General features: G+C 39.3%; 1 protein-coding gene across 31 annotated transcripts in view; it reads right to left on the reverse strand.

The window, feature by feature from the left end:
- Positions 1–1,674: 1,674 nt before the first annotated feature.
- The window catches only part of ANK3 (ankyrin 3), a 709,526-nt gene continuing 691,773 nt past the window's right edge, over positions 1,675–19,427 (reverse strand). For 30 of the 31 annotated variants that reach the window (XM_057298899.1, XM_055092833.3, XM_055092837.2 and 27 more), the window contains 2 exons: positions 17,119–17,206; positions 1,675–4,229 (listed from right to left, as the gene is read on the reverse strand). In XM_057298899.1, the coding sequence (XP_057154882.1) occupies positions 17,138–17,206 (69 nt within the window). In that variant the 3' untranslated portion in view covers positions 1,675–4,229; positions 17,119–17,137. The remainder of the gene's footprint in view (positions 4,230–17,118; positions 17,207–19,427) is intronic. The other variant, XM_055092830.1, reaches the window with a different exon arrangement.

A 19,427-nucleotide genomic window follows, 5' to 3' on the forward strand; every position in this document is an offset into this window, starting at 1 on the left:
ACCTGGTGACATACGTCATGTGACAGAACATTTTTGAAAAGCTGGCAAGCCATCATTCTATCCCAGCTCTCAGAATTATGCCAATGGTTGAGTTAGATGACAAAGGAGAAGCGGTAATTGAGGATGTTGGGGGAAATCAGGCAGGGAGATCACGTTTTTGGGGATATCAGAGTTCCATGGTGGTCCTAGAAAAAAAGTCCTCATAGGTATTGCCTCTGGTGTGCTTCCTGTGGCATTCTAAGGTGGTTCTGCTCACTGCCTTAGAATCCTCTGAGCATGTTCATCTCAACTTTGCTATGGAACGCTTTTGGAATTGGTGAGGAGTCTCAGGATGTCCAGTTGGAAATGCAACCCTCAGGGCATTTTACTCCCTAACTCAGGAAGCACTAGGGGCTGAAGAGTAAAAATTCTTCACTTCATGTTCACCTACTTGCACATATCATATGTAGCTAACAATGAATAAGTGCAGTAGATATGGTAAATTTCATTTTGCTCTATTTTTGAACTATCTGCATTTCATTCTATTAAAGAAATGAAAGCTGTTGGGCTTGTTACTAAGGATACTTATTGGAATCCGCTCTATTATTTAATTTTTGTATTGGTACATGTTTAGCCAGGTAGCCGTGTAAAGAAATTACACCACTGCCTTCCACCTCTTATTAAAAGAACTCTTGAAAAGTTTGGTTCAAATCTCAATCTTGTAAATGTTTACTTCTGGACAATTTGATCAATTCATGAAACAGAAGCAGTGTGATATGCCTGGGAAATTACACACCTTGTAATATGTCACAGCCTCTTCAAGCAAATCAAGAATACCAAGACTCACTCAGATAAGAAGTTAGTTTTTGGATCACTGGCTTCTTCAGAGAGACTCAGAAGATGCCTTATTATTTTTGTGATTTATTTCTGGGCTTCTCACATATCCCTGTCATACAGCCAAACGTGAGCTGATGCTGACAATAGTTTATTGGCCATGGAGAAAATCCTCAGTCTTGATGGAACTCCAGGATGATACCAAATGAACAGCGAGGAACATCAGGATGCCAAAAAGTCCTTATTTACAGAGGAAAGGAGGCTAGCTGCTTATGTGTTCAATGAAGTAATAGATGCCTCTTAAAAGTATTGAAATAATACTGCATAGTGTATTGCCATAATTTGGCAATACAGTGATAGCACATTTTAATTTAACAAATTCAATAATTTAGTAAGAATATAAAATGAAAAAAACAGCAAATATCCAGAACTTCTCAATCATAATTCATTTTTTACAGTAATGTCAGTCAATGAAAAGCTTAAATACATATTTATAAGCTGGCAGGCCAAATATTATGTTAGAAATACATAACGTCACATTCAATCTACATATACATGTATAAATATATGCATATACACACATATGCAAGTTAAATCTTGAATGTCATATTTTGGATACTTCTGAGTAAACTTATGACCTCCTGCTTGATCGGAACCAAAGCATATCACATATACCTAAAGTCAAATTTTTGGGCATATAAACACAACTATTTAATACCTAAACAGGTATACATCATTGAGTTTCTGGTTCAGGATAAACACCTTCTCTCAAAGACTGAGTCAGAAATTTGTAACTCTTAGATAGGAAGTTAGGACACCTATATTCTGATCCTGGCTTTACAGAGAGGCATTTTGGGAAAGTTGTTTTTTTTTTTGTTTTTTTTTGTTTTGTTTTTTGTTTTTAAAAACCTCTCAAGGGTCTAACTTTACCCATCATAAAATAATTTTGGTGCAAGGGTAGTGGCACATTTTATTTATTTGGGATACCATGCAGATGCAACCTAGCCCCATTCTTTATGCAAAGTAGATTATCCATGCATTTCTTCTGCATTGATAGTGAATCCTTGCTGGGGACAACTCATTCCATTTGGCAACAATCTTTAATGGACAGGCAATATATAACATTGCTGAAAGTCTCTTAGCACTCATTTAATTTTATAAAAGGGTCATTACCATCAAAGAAAGACAGTACCTAATTCATAAAGTAGATATGAGGACTAAGTAAGTAAATGGAATGTGCTTAGAACAGAGAATAGCATGTAGTGAGCACTCCAGTTTTAGTGATGATGATCACAGTTACTACTATCACTACTACCATATGCTAAGCTGGTAACTAGAATAAAAGTTAAAACAGCCATGGTCTCTGCCTCAGTAGAATTTAGATTCACGCAGTGTATGGGTTGCAAATTCACAGTCAGGATGTACAAATATAAGAAATGAGGCTGTGGCAGTGATACCTGTAGACCCCACACCTGGCTGGAGAGGGCAGGGACAACTTGGCTCTAGCAGGTTGTTACCTTCTGGGAATGAGGTCCATTGTTGCCAAATCTTGCTTTTTAAGAGACGTTAGCAACTTAACTATGTGAAATGTCCCAACTTGTAAGAATGGACAATAAATGTAAATTAATAAAACAAAACAAAAACAAGCTCTGTGGGCTAAAAGCAACTGCATGTTGATGGTTCCTAGAAGTGCCAGTCAACTTTTTGACATGCTGGCTATAGTATCTCCAATTCTTCACTTTTCGAGATGGCCTGAACAGATGTGGGCAAAGCTTACTTGTCAATTAATCTTTAATTCCTGGCTCCCCCATGAAATGCACAGAATTTATAAGCTGGGAGCTTGCAGGGCACATATGAATGTTAGAGACTATCTCTTCAGTGACCACAGAGGCACAAAGAGGACCAATGGGGTGGATTGGCCAGGACTCATATGACAAGGGATTAGACAACTACCTTTTGCCAGAAAACACAAGGAGACTGTAGAGCACAGATAGGTGAAGAGTTTAACACAATTTATTTTATGCTTAAATAATCGACTAGGTCATCCAGTGTATGGTTTTTCATACATATGTCATTAGAGCTATGTGTCAATGAATGCTGATTTTATGTGAATATAATCAACAAATTAAAGAATTTCACCAAAACCCAAATAAAAATGCCCTTTAAAACACAGCAGCCTTATTAACCTAATATGACACTGCTAGAATGGTTACAAATGATTGGCTTACTGAAAGGTGTCTACATCTTATAGCCAGTACACAATACAGTAATAATTTTACAGCGTGCTGCCATTCTACTAGCTAAGGATTTCTGTTCAGTCCTTTTTAAATACCCCCGACTGGGGCCTTTTATGAGCACCATCCACCTCTAAAGCGGCAAGCATTTACCCCCTTTTAAGCACTAACAGATAGCATCCCCCCACCCCCTAAAGCAACTACCGTATAGGTTATTTTTTTTGTTGTTTTTAGGTCATTTCATTGAAAAATTGGCAATAGCAACAAATATTAGATGAAGGGCTTTGTGTTTACAGATAAAATCTTTTGTGTTGCAGTATACTGTAGTGTTTGCAAAATTGGAAAAGATTTAATCAAAATAAGGTGATACACATGCATCAAAATATTAGTATTCTGAAGAAAAAAATTTTTCACAGAACTACAGAATTCCTCATTTTGGGAATTATTTAAATTTGCAGCAGATTTTAAAGATTTGTTTTTTTTTAAAATCAAGCTAGCAGTTTTGCATATACAAACATTATAATTGCTAATATACAAGAATCAGTGAAGAGTCACCCCCACCCAGAATCCCGCCCTCCTCTTCTAGGGTGAAGTCACTTGAGACCCCTATTTGTTAAATGCATTTGCAATATTCTGTTTGTGTTCTAAGAGGCAGTGCCTTATCAACATTTTATTCTATTTTTCTGTTAGAATTTATACAGTGTTATTATTTACAGCAAAACTATCGATGTTTTAAAAAAGAAACAAATAGTGTTTATACCCTGACAGTTTGGGTCCAAGAAAAATAAGGCGAGCTGTTGTAGATTTAGTAATTTTAGTGTTTCTCTGTGATTTGATCATTCCATCTCCTTCTGTCCCTTCTGATGGCAGGAATTTCTTCCTTTTGTAAATGACACCAAATTACTTGAGATAAACTGTTAACAGCATGGCTTCTTGTATATACACTGCATTGCTAATTGCACACGCGCCAATCCGGAAATGAAAGTGATTTCCATGCTCTGTAAATTGGCTCATGCTAAATTAAAATGTGGGTGGTTTTCTTTTCTTTTCTTTTTGCATAAAAAAAATCATGCCATTAATGTGTGGAAGCAGCGAACACACACACACTTCTCAGTGAATTTTTACTTCCTGCTGACATTTCTTCCACGAATTTCTCAATACTGGCAGTAAAAACTTATGATCCTGTGGAAAGAGACAGTAGATAGTGAGTTTAGCTTTCTTTTTCTTTTTCTCTTTTTCTTTCTTTTTTTTTTTTTTTTAAGACAACTAGTGTAAGCCTTACTTGCCATTCAATAGAAAAGTCTTAGGGAATAGAGGCCCTCCATTCCCTATGGGGTGGTTTAACATGATGCTGCTACCTGCTAGATGCCTTAGAGGACAAGGCCCTAAGGTGTACTGGAAAGCTCTTAGAAGGCAGTGAGCTTTTCTAGGTGACCTCCAGAGAGCCTTGCTTATTATTGTATCTGTGTTTTGTAATTGCACCAGACCACCTGGTTCAACTTTTTTTCTTTTTTGAGACGGAGTCTTGCTCTGTTGCCCAGGCTGGAGTGCAGTGGCCCGAAATTGGCTCACTGCAAGCTCTGCCTCCTGGGTTCACACCATTCTCCTGCCTCAGCCTCCCGAGTAGCTGGGACTACAGGTGCCCACCACCACGCCTGGCTAATTTTTTTGTATTTTTAGTAGAGACGGGGTTTCACCATGTTAGTCAGGATGGTCTCGATCTCCTGACCTCGTGAGCCGCCCACCTTGGCCTCCCAAAGTGCTGGGATTACAGGCATGAGCCACCACGCCCGGCCCTCAACTTTTATGTAACAAAGTTGTGAGTTGTTTTTGAGTTGCCACGGACACCCCCAGGATGAAGGTCACATAATGTGAGCATGCCCAGATGAACTAAATATGCAACCATAGGAGGAACCTAAGTTCTCAGACTGGGGAGCTAATTAAGAAGCTTATGTCTCATGGCAGGATCCAGTCAGATAGAGCCCTGGCGTCACCCCATTGCAGGATCCAGTCAGATAGGGCCTTGGCGTCACCCCATTGCAGGATCCAGTCAGATCATGCCTCATTACCCTATGCTTCTGAAACATGACCCAGCCCCCAGCTTGGAGAGACAGATTTGAGTGGTTCCTCCTGTCTCCTTGTCAGTCAAGTGGCAATACACCTTTCTCCTGCAAAAACCTGGTGCTTTGGTGTTTGGTGTTCGACTGTCCATTGTGCACGGGCAAACACCCAGTTTGGTTTGGTGACGGTTTTAGACTGTGCTGGGAAGACCCTCTTCTAGTTCTGTCTGAAGCTCAGGTTATTCAGCTGCTTGGGGAAGCCATTTGTAGCCCTTTGGGCCTTAGTCTTATCTGTGAAATGAGGTGGCTGAGAGAGGTAATCTCTGAGACTTCCCTAAATATCAAAATGTAAGAAGTTTGGGACTTCCATGTGCAGAAAGGGCCAGAGATAAGGAGTCAGGATAGAGCATCTCAGCTATTTCTGAATGCTTTGTAAGTCTCTCACTTCTCCAAAAATTCAACTAATCTTTCAAAAGGAAGAAAAGCGTCATTACTTCATTACAATGAAATTTCTTTTCCATAACCAAATTAAAATTAGAGACAAACTTCTACCACTGCAAAGAACTTTCGCTTTTCCTGTCCATGTCAGTCATAATGGGATGAATTATTTTTATTTGAGCTTTTTAGTGGAGGCTCCACTGAGAATGTCTTGTCTTGCTGGAGGATTCCTGCATGAAGCATCTGTGTTTTATAACCAGTCTTACTGTGTCAAAATAAATCATTCTTTGGCAGAGGTTTTCATACTTTTGTGTGCTATTGTGGTATGAATTTGCCTTTTCCATAAAACAAAGTTCTTCCCATATATTGTCTCTCCTCCTTGTTTAGTGTGAAAAGCTGACAAACTTGCATGCCTACCTGCCTGAGAACAAGATACAGCTCCTATAGAAATCCTGAGTAAGGCAAGAACAATTTTAAGAATAACCCTGCTCACTCCCATATAAACAACAGACTATATTTGCAGATCTAGGACAACCTTTAGAATTCGACTTCTCTTGGGGCCCAGGAGTTCCAGTGACCTTGAAGATGTTTACTTACCTCAGACAAGTATCTTCCTCTTTAGATGGGTCACCTAGGACAGCCTGGCTTATGGAAACATGTTGGTAGAGCACTTCCTCTCTCTGCCCCCCTACAGGACCTGGCTTCCTTTTTAGTATTAAAAGTGCTACTGACCTCCATGCCCCAGGTCACTAACGCTTGGAGCCAAGAACATGAAAGTATCAATTCCTCCTATGTGATTTCAACACCCCTCCCCTGTGACTCTGCTGAGGTTCCAAAGAAGGAAAGTGACTCACTTGGGTAGATCATCTTGCAGAGGGTGGGCAAATCAGAAGATGATGATCAGGATTTTCTCACCTGTTTTTATCATTTAATCCTAATCTTGTAGGCACCAGGCTTCTTAGATGGTCCTATGATAATGTTACTACAGTCTCACTCCCTGCTTTCTCTAAACCCCTCCCCCTGACTTTTTGAAGCTTGATATATAATTTGTATATCATACTTCAGCTATTATAAATACACAGCTTCTTTTTTTTTTTTTTTTTTTTTTTTTTTTGAGACGAAGTCTCACTCTGTCGCCCAGGCTGGAATGGAATGGAATGGCATGATCACAGCTAACTGCAACCTCCGCCTCCCGGGTTCAAGCAATTCTCCTGTCTCAGTCTCCCGAGTAGCTGGGATTATAGGTGTGTGCCACCACGTCCGGCTAATTTTTTGTATTTTTAGTAGAGATGGAGTTTCACCATGTTGGCCAGGCTAGTCTTGTACTCCTGACCTCAAGTGATCCACCTGCCTCGGCCTCCCAAAGTGCTGGGATTATAGACATGAGCCACTGCGCCTGGCCTGGCTTGATAATTTTTAATATTTATGTAGATGTGTGATCATCACTACTTTTCTCCATGTCTCCTAAAAACCAATCCAACTTCCCAGGTTAATTTCGTAATGAGTAGCAAGGCCTTTCTCTTCTCACCTCAATCCAAGCAAATGTTATCTTTCTGGATATATTGGATATGTTTCTATCATTTAAAAAAATGCTGTGAATTATGCCCACTTATATCCCAGTGAGGATGTTTTGGGTGATTTTTTTTAAGTGGGAGTTAGTTCCTCTTATAACTTTTTCTTTTCTTGGTTATGCAATCAGAGCCTGTTGGTCCCAACCACACTGGGTACAGGAAGGTCATTCATTGGACAAAAGACTTTACACCAAGTACAATGTTGCATAAAAAGCATGAGAACCTTGGCTAAGTGACTGTGTACTTGCTATAAAAATATTGACACTTGGTATAAACTGTGATGACAGCGCCATCTGATGGGAAGGTGTGAGGGCAGAAGCCATCAAGATGACATTTCAGAAATAGAATTTTGACTCATCTCCCTTTTCTGGTTTAGATAATGGATATGAGATAGACGCAGTTGCACTTAGGAATCTGTCTTGCTTTGGGTTTTGTATGCCTTTCAAACCTAAAGGTGGGAGAAACTAAATCAGAAAACCAATCATTCCTTTTAGCCATTTCACTGTATTTTTAAGAAACATTTTAAAATATACGAAAACAGGGCCACGCACGGTGGCTCACGTCTGTAATCCCAGCACTTTGGGAGGCCAAGCCGGGGGCAGGGGAGGGGGGCGGATCACCTGAGATCAGGAGTTCAAGACCAGCCTGGACAACATGGTGAAACCCAGTCTCTACTAAAAATACAAAAATTGGCCGGGTGAGGTGGCAGGCACCTATAATCCCAACTACTCAGGAGGCTGAGGCAGGAGAATTGCTTGAACCCAGGAGGCAGAGGTTGCAGTGAGCTGAAATCGTGCCATCACACTCCAGCCTGGACAACATAGCGAGAGTCAGTCTCAAAAAAAAAAAAACAAACAAACTTGGAAACAGCAATTCATTGGATTTTCATGGCAGCTGATACTTTACAGTTAAATATGTACTGCATACATCACATCTTCAAGTCAGGAGCATGCTCTGGTACAGAACTGACTCGTTTTTTATAGGCGAATGGACATACCTGTGGATTTTAGACCCTAATGCCTAGCTTTAAAAAGGGTCTCCTATCTTTAGTTTGGCATCTGAAGCTCTCTGGTCCAGCCCAATGAACCTTTTTTAGGCTTAATTCCCACTGTCCCTCACTGAAAAGCTGTTTTGCAATCTCCAGTGGTTCTCAAACTTGGTTGCACATTAGACTTACCTGGGAAGATTAAAACAACAACAATATCCAGGCCACATCCCATACCAGTTTATATAGAAGTTTTCGGGATGGGGCCAGCATCAAAATTTTTTAAAAACTCGATAATTTGAGAGCCAGTCAAATGTTCTGGAACAGTGCTTCTCAAAGTTTAATCTGCATTACACAGGAGTCTTTGAGTATAGATTCTGATTCAGTAGGTCAGTGTGTCTGAAATTCTGTTTTTGTTTTTTTTTTGTTTTGTTTTTTGGTTTTTTTTTTTTTTTTTTGAGACAGAGTCTTGCTCTCTCGCCCATGCTGGAATGCAAAGGCATGATCTTGGCTCACTGCAACCTCCACCTCCCGGGCTCCAGTGATTCCCCTGCCTCAGCTTCCTGAGTAGCTGGGATTAAAGGCGCCCACTACCATGCCTGGCTAATTTTTTGTATTTTTGGTACAGATGGGGTTTCACCACGCTGGCCAGGGTGGTCTTGAACTCCTGACCGCAGGTGATCTGCCCGCCTCAACCTCCCAAAGTGCTGGGATTACAGGCGTGTCACCATGCCCAGCCTGAAATTCTGTGTTTCTAACAGACTTTTAGGCATGCTGATACTGTGGTCCACAGACTTCACTATGAGGATCTAGATTACATGCCAGGTATCAACTACAAATTGTTTTCCAACTTCATTGTCTTTGCTCATGATTTTGTATCCACCTATACTTGCCTTCTCTGATTATCATCTGTGGCTAATTCCTCTTCTACCCTTCAAATTTGTTTCAAATGCCACCTCCTTGAAAGTTCAGATTTCTTTCCCTAATGAAATCCACCTTTGTAGTTCAACTCTTACTCATCTTTAAGACTTAGCTGTGTCATGGCTTAAGGAAAGCCTGAGCCCACTGAGGACAAAGAGGTCTTTACTCTAGTTCTTTGTTTCTCTCCCTACCCACCTCTCTTTCCCTTCTTTTCTCTTTTTCCTTCTCTGTAGTTACAGAAATCATGGACTAAGACTTTTTTCTAAACATTAATTTTAATTACTTTATGTAACTAAAATACACTACAGTGCAGTTTTAAAGTAATTCCCAATTCAGGTAGCTTTGTTTCTTCACTAATACCAATAAGTAGGGCTTTTTTGATTGTTCTTTTCTGTTCACTTGTGATTAAAAAGTATCTTAAGTCAAAGGGCTGGAAAAAAATACTGGAAAACTGTTCATTCGTGTTTTAGCAGTGAAAGAAAAACCTAACAGTAATAAAATTTTATTACTGTTATTATTTTTATTAGGTAAAGATATTTATTCTAAACTGTTCTAAAGTGGATTAGCTAATTTAATCCTAATAACCCTGAGGTACTATTACTTTTTCCATTTTGTAGATAAGAAAATAGAGCCACAAAGCTTTTATTTATTTATTTTTTAATTAATTTAGTTCTTTCGAGATGGAGTCTTGCTCTGTCACCCAGGCTGGAGTACAGTGGTACGATCTTGGCTTGCTGCAACCTCTGCCTCCTAGGTTCAAGCGATTCTCCTGCCTCAGCCTCCTGAGTAGCTGGGACCACAGGCATGTGCCACCATGCCTGGCTAATTTTTATCTTTTTAGTAGAAATGGGTGGGGTTTCACCATGTTGGCCAGGCTGGTCTTTAACTTCTGACCTCAGGTGATCCACCTGCCTTGGCCTCCCAAAGTGCTGGGATTACAGGTGTGAGCCACTGCACCCGGCCAAAAAGGGAGCCACAAAGCTTTTAAATAGTGAGCTCAAGGTTACACAGCTAATATATAGTGGAGCCAGAACTGGAAATCAAGCCACCTGCCTCTAGCTCTTATCTTGAAGCCAAGGCTTTTGTTAATAGGAATTTTTTAAGGGTATGAAAAAAAAGGCGGGGTGCGGTGGCTCACACCTATAATCCCAGCACTTTGGGAGGCTGAGGCAGGCAGATTACCTGAGGTCGGGAGTTTGAGACCAGCCTGACCAACATGAAGAAACCCCATCGCTACTAAAAATACAAAATTAGCTGGGCTAATTTTATTTCTTAAAATAAAAAATATTATATATTTTTAAGAAAAATAAAAAATACATAATATAAAAACATATTTACTCTATATGAATTCCGGTAAAATATTCTGGAGGGCAGGGTCCTGAATTTGTAGTGAAGCAATTCAGCCCATAGCTCTGACTTCTGAGAATCAGAATCAGGAAATCCAGACCTGTCATTAACTGCACTCAGCCTTAGAGATTTTGCTCTCTCTTTGTCACTGTTCATTGCTTAGTAAAGAGGAACAAGAATACCTGTTTTACTAACTTCCTAGGGCTACTATGAGAAACAAGTGATGTGAAATAATGGAAACTTTTCTGAAGTGTAAACCACCATCACATGCAGAGGATTTCAGACACTGCTGTTCTCACTTCTCCCACTGTTATATTCTAGCCATCACTGGCTGCTGCTGCTTAGTCCACCAGCCTCTGCAATCCAAAGCTCTTCAAGGTTCTGTTCTTGGTTTTCTTAATACTAGTAGCAATAGCTGACGCTTATTGAGTGCTTACTAAGGAGGGTCATGGTTGGAGCTCTGCGGAAGAGAGAGGTCAGAGGCAATTTTTTTTTTTTTTTTTTTTTTTTTTGAGACGGAGTCTTGCTCTGTCGCCCAGGCTGGAGTGCAGTGGCAAGATCTAGGCTCACTGAAAGCTCCACCTCCCAGGTTCACGCCATTCTCCTGCCTCAGCCTCCCAAGTACCTGGGACTACAGGTGCCCGCCACCACACCTGGCTAGTCTTTTTGTATTTTTACTAGAGACAGGGTTTCACCGTGTTAGCCAGGATGGTCTACATCTCCTGACTTCGTGATCTGCCTGCCTCGGCCTCCTAAAGTGCTGGGAATACAGGCGTGAGCCACTGCATCTGGCTGAGGAAATTTTTTTAAACTCTGAAATGTTGCTTTTGAGGACTCAACTTTTGAGCCCCTTCTTGGCTTACTTCAGCTTTCTCCCTAGGTAATCACATCTGTTCACTGGTATTCAATACCCATGTCTTTTGTGATGATTCCCACATTTTTATATGCACAGCCCCAACTTTTCCTCAGAGCTTCGGACTTGCATATGTAACATAAATACTTGGATGTCTCATAGCATTTCAAACCCAAGTCCAAGCCTGAATGCCTGTCATTCTTCTTAAAACTCATTCCTCTTCCACTTCTGCTTCTTTCTCTATCATCCAGTTGCTTATGCCAGAAATCTAGGAGTCATTTTTGACTCAATGATTCTTCTCCACTCTACCCACCATGCTAATCTATCAAGTGCTGTCAATCTTCCCAGCTGAAGCCACCATTATGGCTTAGTTGAACTGAAGCAATAAGTTCCTAACTGGTTACCTTCATTTTATTCTTGTCCCCCTATCCATTCTCTAGATAGTCCATGCTCTTGTGTTTTTTTTAAAGAGGGAAAAAAGACCAAGTTAGGTCCTTGCTTAAAATCCTTCAGAGGCTTCGAATTCCTCTAAACATGCACACAAACAATTATTTTATTAAGTTCAAGGGTACATGTGCAGGTTTGTTACACATTATTTTGCCACCCAGGTACTAAGCCTAGTACCCAATAGTTACTTTTTCCTCTCCTCTCCCCTCTCACCCTCAAGTAGATCCCAGTGTCTGTTTTTTCCCTTTTTGTGTCCATGTGTTCTCATCATTTAGCTTCCACTAAATGAGAACATACGGTATTTGGTTTTCTGTTCCTGTGTTAGTTTGCTAAGGATAATGGTCTCTATCTATGTTCCGTTCCTGCAAAGGACATGCTCTCACTCTTTTTTTATACCTGCATAGTATTCCATGGTGTATGTGTGTGTACATTTTCTTTATCCAGTCTACCACTGATGGGCATTTAGGTTGATTCCATTCTTTGCTATTGTGAATAGTGCTGCAGTGAACATACATGTGCAAGTGCCTTTGTGATAGAACAATTTATATTCCTTTGGTTTATACACCCAATAATGGGATTGCTGGGTTGAACGGTCGTTCTGTTTTTAGCTCTTTGAGGAATTGCCACACCACTTTCCATAATGGTTGAACTAATTTACACTCCCACCAACAGTGTATAAATGTTTCCTTTTCTCCACAACCTTGCCAGCACCTGTTATTTTTTGAGTTTTTAATAATAGCCATTCTGACTGGTGTGACATGGTATCTCATTGTGGTTTTAATGTGCAATTCTCTAATGAACCGTGATGCTGAACTTTTATTCATATGCTTGTTGGCCACATGCCTGTCTTCTTTTGAAAAGTGTCTGTGCGTGACTGGGCACAGTGGCTCACGCCCGTAATTCAAGCACTTTGGGAGGCCAAGGTGAGTGGATCACTTGAGGTCAGGAGTTTGAGACCACCCTGGCCAACATGGTGAAACCCTGTCTCTACTAAAAATACAAAAATTAGCGGGGCATGGTAGCATGTGCCTATAATCCCAGTTACTCAGAAGGTTGGGGCATGAGAATTGCTTGAACCCGGGAGGCAGAGGTTGCAATGAGCCGAGATTGTGCTACTGCACTCCAGCCTGGGCAACAGGTGAGACTGTCTCAAAAATAAAAGAAGAAACAAAAAGTGTCTGTTCATGTTCTTTGCCCACTTGTTAATGGGGTGGGTTGTTTTTTGCTTGTAAAAAGCAAAAATTGACAAACTGGACCTAATTAAGGAGCTTCTACACAGCAAAAGAAACTATTAACAGAATAAAGAGATAACCTACATAATGGGAGAAAATATTTGCAAACTATGTATCTGACAAAAGTCTAACATCGAGCATCTACAAGGAATTTAAATTCCCTTTAGAATGAAATCTAAATCCTTTCCTCTGGCCTACAGGGCTCTGAATGATGGTGTGTGTGTGTGTGTGTGTGTGTTTTAATGTTATCTTGTGCCTATCTTACTTACCACCAGCTCACCTAACATATTTGAAGAAATGAAAGATCACACACCAATCTTACATACTTGAAGAAATGAAAGATCATGCACTGATCTATCATTTCTTCAACTATGTTAGGCCTTTTCCCACCTCAGGGCACATGTTGTACCCTTTGCTTGGGGTCCTCTTCTTCTCCATTATTTTCATAATTGGTGCCACTGATGAGGTCTTAGCTTAAATGTCATGATTTCAGAGAGACCTTCCCTAGCCCCAAAGTCTAAGTACATTCTTACATTCTTTCATTGGATCCTGGACTTTGTATTTTCAGTGTTTAAACATTTGTCCCATTTCTTTTTCCCATTGCAGACTGGGAGATCCAGAAAGACAGGGACCATGAAGCATTTATTCACTATTGTATATCTAGTCCTTCCACTTTAAGCCAGGCAGATGGCCAAATATTCTTTGAAGAAATAAATGAAATGGGTTAACTTTTTGGCCTCAGGTAAAGGGCTGCCTTGACAAGCATGGGCACTCTTGCCACTCTTGGCTTACACATGGCTGTGAGAACCTGAGCATTTTCCTAGAGGAGGTTTAGAATACAGTATGTGTCATGCAAGTCTTTGCCATGGCTTAAATGACCTTTTATCTGGGGATTTTCCCTTGCCATGACCTCACAAATCAGCCCCCTTTTTTGGTATTTGAAGTAAAAATCTAGAGATTTAGAAATGAAGTCTTGCTTTGTTTAAGAAAAAAGAATAAAAAACTATGAGTCCTTTCACTGTGTAGAGTAAGAAGAAATTTACGACAGGTTGCTTTTGTGCTTATATTTGATTCAGAATTTGCTTTTGGGTCTCTAATGATCAAATACTATTTATTAATATAAGTAGTAGTTAAGATCTATGTTCTAGATAAGTTCAAATTTTATTCTTTTGCTCCCTAGCTGTAGTACCTTGAGTAAATCATTTAAGTTTTCTGAACCTCAGTTTCCCTATTTTTTAAAAAAAGGGGTTGGGGGATAGTTGTATTTACCTTATAGCATTGTTTTGGGGATTTCCTAAGGTAATATATATAATTATTTACCTAGTGCCTGCCATATAGCAATCATTTCACAGAAGATGATTATTATTATTCTTTGTAAATAATTTTAGAGAGATAGCTTAGTGTAATAGAACATTAGGCTGAGAATCAATAATCTTGACTTCAAGTCTTAGCTGTACCAGTCATAAACTGTGTGAAGGCAGAAACATCATTTGACCTGTCCGAGCCTTAATATCCTCATCTGTAAAAGGTCACAAGCAAAATTGCCTGACTTGCCTTAAGGCTTGTTGGAAGGATTAAATAAGACAAAAATGTAAAAGTACTTTGTAAACTATAAATCACTATATACTATGTGCAAATCTTGAAAGTCATTGGCTTTTCTCTTTAAAAATAGGATGGCTATGACTCAATATTAAAGAAAAGCAGGGGCAGAGTTCAGATAGCTCAAAATTCAACTGCTTCTAAAATGGGAAATACAAATTTTGATGTTACCATCTAAGACTCAGTCATATTTGGCAGCATTCTACTTGCTTAGTTTTTTTTTTTTTTTTTTTTAAAGAGGCAGCCAGCATGACTATAAAAACTCTCAATATATTTGCAAATTGATTTTTCCGGAGCACATACATTCAGTCTCCTGGAATTCAAGGCAGTATTCTTGGACTCATTCCCTAAGTTCACTTACGGAAGGTAAACACTACCTGGAAAGTAAAATTAGGCTTGTCAAGTCACTGTTCTTTCAATCTGACACATTGTTTGCTTTAGCTGAAGTTATTTTCACATTCATATGAATCTACCCAACGTTCTCTCTCCTTTGAGTGGTGCAGCAAGTGAGTCTGACAACTTCTTTATAGGATGATTATTTAAAATTTTAAAACTTCCTTTATATTTAGTGAGCAAGCTGTTTTTAAATCAACACAGTCTAAAGGACCCTGGAAGCATAGCACTGTCATATTTTTTGGTGTCATTTATTCACAGGTATTAGGAATATGTCATTGTAGAAAATGGCTCAGCTGGTGTAGGTAACCCTTTTGGTTCTTTTCCACTAGGAGCCTGAGAATATGATTGAACAAGCTGCTAAACTTTAGGGGCATACTACAGATGACTGAACTCTTTTCTACTTTCGTTTCATTTTTCACTTAGAATTGCATAAATAGACGAATTCAAGATAACAAACTCATGCTTAGTATTTTGTGGATCTGCTATAGGGAGAAGACTTTCACCAGGTTCAGCAGTAGGACATGCATAGGAGTGGGTTCATTCTAGCTACTGCTACTAGCTACTGCTACATTGACGTCATCCTTCATTTTCTCATCTTGGATCCTTCTCATCCAATAAAAACCAAGTTGTGTTGATATTTTTTTATTTAGCCATCCTCACTGCCAAGCTAGCTTCTGCAATAGTCTCTCAACAGGTTTTCTGTTCATCCACCAGTGCCCCTTCCAATTCATTAACAACTACCCTGCATTTAGAGCGAGTGATGCAGACAGAACATATAAACTGGGTCATACCACACTCTTGCCTAAAATCCCTTAGTGGTTTCCCACTGCTTTTCGGGTACAGCCCAGAATCCTTACAGGGATGACTGACTGCTACTCATTCTTTAAAATTCAACTCAAACATCATATTCTCAAGGAAACCTTCCCCGTCACCTCCGACCCAGGTTAAGTCTCTGGCAAACAAGTGGACACTGGAGGCAGCTTGTTCGGGTTTGTATCCTAGTTCTGCCACTTTTTACTTATGTGAGCGTGGGCAATTTATTTAACCACTTTGGGCCTGTTTCCTCATCTATCAAGTGGGGATGATGAAGGCCTTATCCAAGAGGGTTGGCTATGAGGATTCCCTGAAGAGCACACATGAAACACTGGGAAGAGGATGTGTAGTAAACATTCTTTCCAGAATGCTCTGCAGTTCTTAGTGGTCTTCTCAATGCCATTAAATGGTCATGTGAGAAAGTCTCACAGAAAGAAATGAAGTAAATGTTATACTGAATCAACAAATGATAAGGCTTGCGGGGAGGGAGAATTGAGAACTTATCTGGGCCTTAGTTAGCTCACACATAAAATTACAGGCAGTGAAACTAGATTACTTCCCAGTTCCTTCCCTCAGCACTCTGCATACCAGTATTCTGGCAAGCAGGGAACAGCAGATGCATGAAAATGAAAACTAGAATCTGTTTGCTCTTTCTTACTACTTTAACCTGTGGGGCTAAGAAGACTGGCGGTGAACTAAAGAAGTGATTTTGCTTTACCTTACAGACTATAGAGGACTTTCTTTTTCACCCCATATGGCCTAATTGTAGGTAAGTAGAAAGAAATAGGACAATGTAAAAGGAAAATAATGTGATCTGTAAAGAAAAGTCCAGGCAAATGTAAACAAAGCTCACTTACTAAACATTTAACTTAAAAAACAAACAACAGTGCCATTAACCTCCTATTTTTTCCTTTTGTTTCTATAAAACACCAGATAGATATGTCAGTCATTTAATTTAGACTTGGAAAGTCACTTATTTCAACCAAAATGATATCCTCAGATGCTGTTCTGCTAAAATGGTGAAAGTCTGGATCAATAAAACTCTGAGTATAACTGTAAGAAGTATTCGTTGCCAAATAGTCTTCCTGTTAGATTGTATAAGGCTATTGTATTTCATAGTGAGCCTTTACTCTTATCACTATTTATACTTGCTTCTGCAAACATAATTTACAATTAAATTGCTGCCTAATTTGTGAGGAGAAAGTTAATGGACTGTGAAACCGAAGTCAAGTTTCATTGTGTGTATATATGCAAACATCAACAGAACTTGAACAACTTCATATTTGATTTTCAAAGCTGAAATTCAGTGAAAAGGAAAGGACGGGGAAAATCTGAATCACTTATTTAGTGAAAAATATAAGTTTCACAGGAATTTAAGTCCTACTGTTGTTGATATGAACACACCTCACCTTGCCTGACCGTTCGCTGTTACGAGTGGCTCTTCTTTTCCACATGCCGGATTTCTTTCTTCGTTTTCACCTTAAAACCTTCTCCCTGCTTTGAAAGGAATGTACATATTAAGATTTCACAGTGAAACAGTTTTAGTTATAAAGCAGTCCCATTCTGATCCTTGGAGGCTGGATTAGGACAAGCGAAACAGTTTAAAGCATTTTGTCACTTCATGTCCAAAAATACGTACAATCTTTAGCTTAACCACACAGTTTAGCATCATCAAGGCAAGCTAGAGAGCACTGTCAAAATGAATACAACATAATTGTACTTGACAATAATTCAGTAAGTTAGTGATAAATCAAAATAACGAGCAGCCTATCCATTTCCTATAGTAAGCTAAAAGAAATCAGCACCACAGCTCACAAGGCAGCAGAATTGTAAACAATCTGTTGCAATGAGATTCAGACTTCTTAGTTAAGTACTAATCCATGGAAATGCTGTTGATCTGAGGGACTTTTTTAAGTTAGTGGAATTGCCAATGACTTCCTCTTACTGTCAGACCCAGAAGGCATCTATTTTGCATAAACAAATCCTCTCTTCACTGAGCATCAGGAATACAGTTCCCCGAGAGCAAGGTTGTGGCACAAATACTCAGTTTTTACCCAATTTTTAACAGAAAACAAATGAAGCCTTTTCAATTTTGTGATTTGTACTTCTGATAAATTTTCAGTTTACTTTTTCTAATGTAAACATAGTCTATTGAAGTTTCTATTTTTAAATTGAAAAGGGTGGAGATCTGAGAAACAAGTGAAAAATAACCAGAGATGTTTTCTCTGAGAGAAAGGGGTTGACTGGAGGGATTCTTTAACTGGCACATTGGAAATGGGCTGTTATAAACCCAAAGAGGGGAACCCCCTCCTCAGATGAAGATGGAGGAATTCAGATTTCCCTGCAGAACATACTGGAAAGAGAAAATGTATGGATCCGATGTGCAGATCTTGAACTGAGCCTTTTGCCATTCTAACTTTTAAAGCCTGTGCTTTTGGAGTGCTCTCCGCCCCTGTCCCAACAGACACTCTGCTGAAGGCCAAGCCCTGGGTGGGGCTGAAGCACTGCTCTGAGATTTGGTGGTGAATGGTGAAGGTTTTATCTTCTTTCTCCCTCAAACTGGCACATTCTGTCCCCTATAAATGACCTTATCTTTGTGAAAACTCTGAAGACAGTAAAAAAAAAAAAAAAAAAAAAAAAAGTATGTAACAAAGAATGTTAGGAAGAAAAGTATTTTTCTTTGACCCTGATCAAATGCATAAGATGTCAAAAGCAGCAAACACTTCAAGCTGCCACACTGCAGATGCCAGCCTGTTAGCAGCAATTTCTAGGGAGTGCACAAAGCTTTTGTCCTCTACATTCTCTTTGGCAATCCCTCTCCATTACCACATCATCACGTTTTCTCTCTTGTGGGATAACAATTCGTCTTAATACTTTCCGAGTGATCTGTAGGAAGTAATGGTGAAAAGTAGAGATTTTTCTGTTTCAGGAGATGACACTACAGCACAAAAGTAGCAGAGTTTTTAATGCAGAAAAGCTAAATTCCAAGAGAAGCATGAAATCTCAATGATGATTACTTTTCTGGTGATGAGGTTGCCTTCTTCATCAGTAAATTGTTCTTCTGTGACAGATTCACCAGGAATGTTTTTTGCTTCCTCTCCCTAAAGGATGTGGCATAAAGATTAGCAACATACTAGATGGAGAAATCTCCACACTACTCCAAACACCACACACATGCTCTGGAATTTTAGAGAAATAAGTTGTAAGTTCTACTTGCTACTCCAGTGCAAGGGAAAAAGGCTGACTTCACTGACAGTTATTTAGCAGTCAACAACATTCAAGCATTAAACCTCAAGTATGTATAAGCGTGACGGTTAGCAACAGATTCCAGAAGGAAGAATTTGAAAATACATAATTATAGGATGCAGTTACACACTGTAAACCGAAAGGCTTCATATGTTGAGACAAATTTTAGCCAAGGATTAGAGCTCTGATTAGATCGTCTCACTTTAAGCACTGTTTCTTCATTAGTTCTACCGAATCTCTAGAGATTTTTGTGGATTGAGTTTTATCTAACTTGAACTAAGATAGTACCTTAGTTTGGGCATGATATTTATCACTCTGGTTTATTTAAAAATTCATTCACTAAAGATAATACACACATTTTTTGAAAGATTATGAGAAAAGTTGAGGGTACAGAGAGAATCTTGAAGACTGAATCTTTCATAGCTCTTAAGTGAGAATAATTGTGTCGGATATAGTACATAGTTTATACACT

The sequence above is a fragment of the Pan paniscus genome, chromosome 8, assembly GCF_029289425.2.
Source record: "Pan paniscus chromosome 8, NHGRI_mPanPan1-v2.0_pri, whole genome shotgun sequence".
In the NCBI taxonomy this organism is placed as follows: Eukaryota; Metazoa; Chordata; class Mammalia; order Primates; family Hominidae; genus Pan; species Pan paniscus.